Consider the following 3151-nt stretch of genomic DNA (forward strand, 5'->3'; position numbering starts at 1 on the left):
AGTTCTAAAAACTGAATAACAAAATTACAAGGAAGAGATCCCGCCATTAGTTTTAGCTTCTCTATTCCAGTTCCTTCCGCTAAACCATCTGCCAATTTTGACGATTCATAAAATACGTCAATTAGTCATAGAACTTGTGATATTAGGACGTTTTCATGAAGTAAAAGATATTATAAATTCAATGCGTATTGTGTTCGCATTGGTGGCATGGTGTCGACAAACTTTACTGAAGATGGAAAGCACAACGACCTGGCAAAACTGGTATGCTCAGCAGAATACACCAGAACAGTGCACAACCCGCTGATATTTTTATCAGTACTAAACAGTTTTATGTCCGTTACTGCATTTCTGGGGAACACCTTGATTCTCGTTGCTCTTCAAAAGGAGTCTTCACTTCATGCGCCGTCCAAACTCTTGCTTCGTACCCTGGCGACAACTGATCTCTGTGTTGGTCTCATTGCAGAACCAATTACTGTCTCACTTTGGATGTCAATGGCGAAAGAACGATGGAATAGCTGTCATTATTTAAATGATGCAAGCAGCATCACAGGACATTTTTTGTGTACAGTGACTTTGTATACACTAACTGCAATAAGCGTGGACAGAGTTCTCGCCCTGTTGTTAGGACTCAGATACAGACAGGTGGTAACCTTGAAGCGCACTTCTATAACTGTAACTTGTTTTTGCGCTCTGGCTATTGTAGGTACAGCAACGCACTTTTGGAATGATCTTATAACCTTGCGGTACGGCTACGTAAACGTATTACTGTGTCTAGTAGTCTCAGTTTTCTCTTACGGAAAAATTCTCTTTGCTCTTCGTCATTATCAAATACAAACACAAAATCGTGTTCACCAAGAGCAACCGAGCCAAATAGCTCCTCTTAACATAGCGCGATACAGAAAGACAGTTTCCAGTGCACTGTGGGTGCAGTTGACTTTAGTTGTTTGTTATCTGCCTCATGGCGTAGTGCAGGCTTTGCTCACTCAAAGAGGTTTTTCAAACTCTGTCTTACTTGCTAGGGGCTTTACTGCGACTTTAGTATTCTTGAATTCCTCCTTGAACCCGATTCTTTACTGCTGGAAGATCAAAGAAGTAAGGCAAGCAGTGAAGGACACATTGAAACAACTGTGCAATTCATGCGGGTAAATTTGGACAGTTCGCCCCGTAACTGAAATTGTTACCTTAGCTTCATTCACAAACTGTGTCATAAGTTTAGCACCTTCCCAGTTTAATGCACGTGTCGTTCTTTATTGTGTAAAGAATCAGAAATATTCTTAATGTAACACGCTACTTACACAAAAAGAAGATTTGTGCTGTACGCCGTTTTGTCTACTCTTCAGGAATTCTTCACAGTAAAGGAAAAAACAATTTGTCTATTAATCTGAAGTGTGCATGTGTAAATACACGAAAGGAAACTTTGTAGGCTCAACTGTAAACTAGAAGGTTTCTTGTAGTTACGAATCTTACTAACGTGGCTCAATAAATACGTTTATGAAAGTTCACATCAAGTGAAATTTTACCACATTTCCTTTTCTACAGATAGATCAGTTTTACTTCCCTTATTTGTTTTCATCATCTTTTCTGAAAAGAGTTTTAAAGAAGATTTTTCAGTTTGAAAACTTGCCCCGGGGCGTGAAATTTGCGGCAGTTCGCGGCTACAACTAAAACGAAGTTTCCGGCTTCACCATATAAACTCCTTTTGTTAAACTGATTAAAAACTTAACTGATCATCTGGTCGGTATATGTGCCGGCGAGCGAACAATTAGGAACCCTTTCTCGCAGGGCAATCATCTGTTTTCTTGTGCTCTTCAATATTCATTGCGGAAGTGTTTTAATTCACAACGAAACGTCTCAAATAGTAATAATAGAGGCCGATTGAAGAAGACCGACGTGTAATTGCCACGAGTCGTTTTCTAATTTTTCCGTATTTTTGCGAATGAATCAACTTGTATTTTGCTATCCAAGGTTTCATATTCAGTCTCGCTTTTATAAATGAGAATAAGTTCTTCGTTCCCAATTACATAACAATACGTCGATATTATTTTTCTTCTCGACAGAATATTATGGTTTCGAGAAGTTTTCCCAGTGACTAAGGAAATCATTAGAAAAACGGGATGATTTTTAACTCCCGTATTATAATCTGGAAGTAACTAAACAATTTAATTTCAACTAATTCAGTCTGCAGTGATGTACCGAAACAAGCCAGAACAAGCGATTCATGTATTCATGTATATGTGCAGAAACTTTAAAGGAGCTCTGTCCATATGTAAAAAAGCGGAAACCATTGACCACTTAAGTTTCCGCGACCCACTACATAATATACCAGCCCACGAACCAAATCACTCGCGAAAGGGAAATAGGAATTGGAATATAAAGGTAAAAGTCTTTTTGTCTTGTATCTGCAACATTTTATACTTTGCTAAAATTCGAATCCCAAAAAGAAGGAAAACATATTTTCAAAAGGCCAAACCTTCAACCCCATAAATTGATGAAAATGCTTAATTCAAATCGTTTTCATCAGCTGTTTCTGCATGAATATTGCATGAAATCAATTTGGACGAAAAGGTAATTGAAAATATGAATGAATACAAAAAGTGCGACCTTTTACTTAGTAACAATTAGTATGAAGGGAAAGGAAAGTAGTTTTCTACTCATTCAACAAACAACAAGCAAGCCCTGACACGCACCAACGAAACTCAACACAAGCCAGAGCTATAAAACCTTCTTACGAGCATTTTTATCAATGTTTATTGCAAGGTGCAAAGATCTGCGTGTGTAAAGGTGTCATGCTGAAATGAAAAGATGGAACGTTTCTTGCAGTCCTAATTAGTTATAATAAGTATAAATAACCATTGCTCTTTTGTTATCACCCCTCTGACAGACAAGACAGTTTTAGATGCAAATAAACTGCAAGTCATCTTCTACTGTGTAAATAATAGTATGATCACTTACGTAACCTTTTTTCTGCTCATTTCAAGTGCACCTAGCCCCAAACTTTTGGTCGCTTAAATAAATCTTTGCACCTGCTCAAAACCTATTGCGCTATTTACCGTCTTTTTTAACCAAATCTTGACTTTTTAAAGGCTATAAAAATTACGAAATCTGGCCATCATCTGTCTCATGACCGAGCTGGTAAGAGGCATGGGTCTAT

The 3151-nt window shown here is 37.8% G+C and overlaps 1 protein-coding gene across 1 annotated transcript; it reads left to right on the top strand.

Moving 5' to 3' along the window:
• The first annotated feature begins 207 nt into the window (after positions 1–207).
• Positions 208–1628, top strand: LOC146455794 (putative G-protein coupled receptor 45). Its single transcript, XM_085093830.1, has one exon. The coding sequence runs from the start codon at positions 208–210 to the stop codon at positions 1144–1146; it is 939 nt and encodes a 312-aa protein (XP_084949956.1). The 3' UTR covers positions 1147–1628.
• Positions 1629–3151: the final 1523 nt, after the last annotated feature.

This window comes from Pavona decussata, unplaced genomic scaffold, assembly GCF_977016875.1.
Source record: "Pavona decussata unplaced genomic scaffold, jaPavDecu1.1 SCAFFOLD_269, whole genome shotgun sequence".
Taxonomy (NCBI): Eukaryota; Metazoa; Cnidaria; class Anthozoa; order Scleractinia; family Agariciidae; genus Pavona; species Pavona decussata.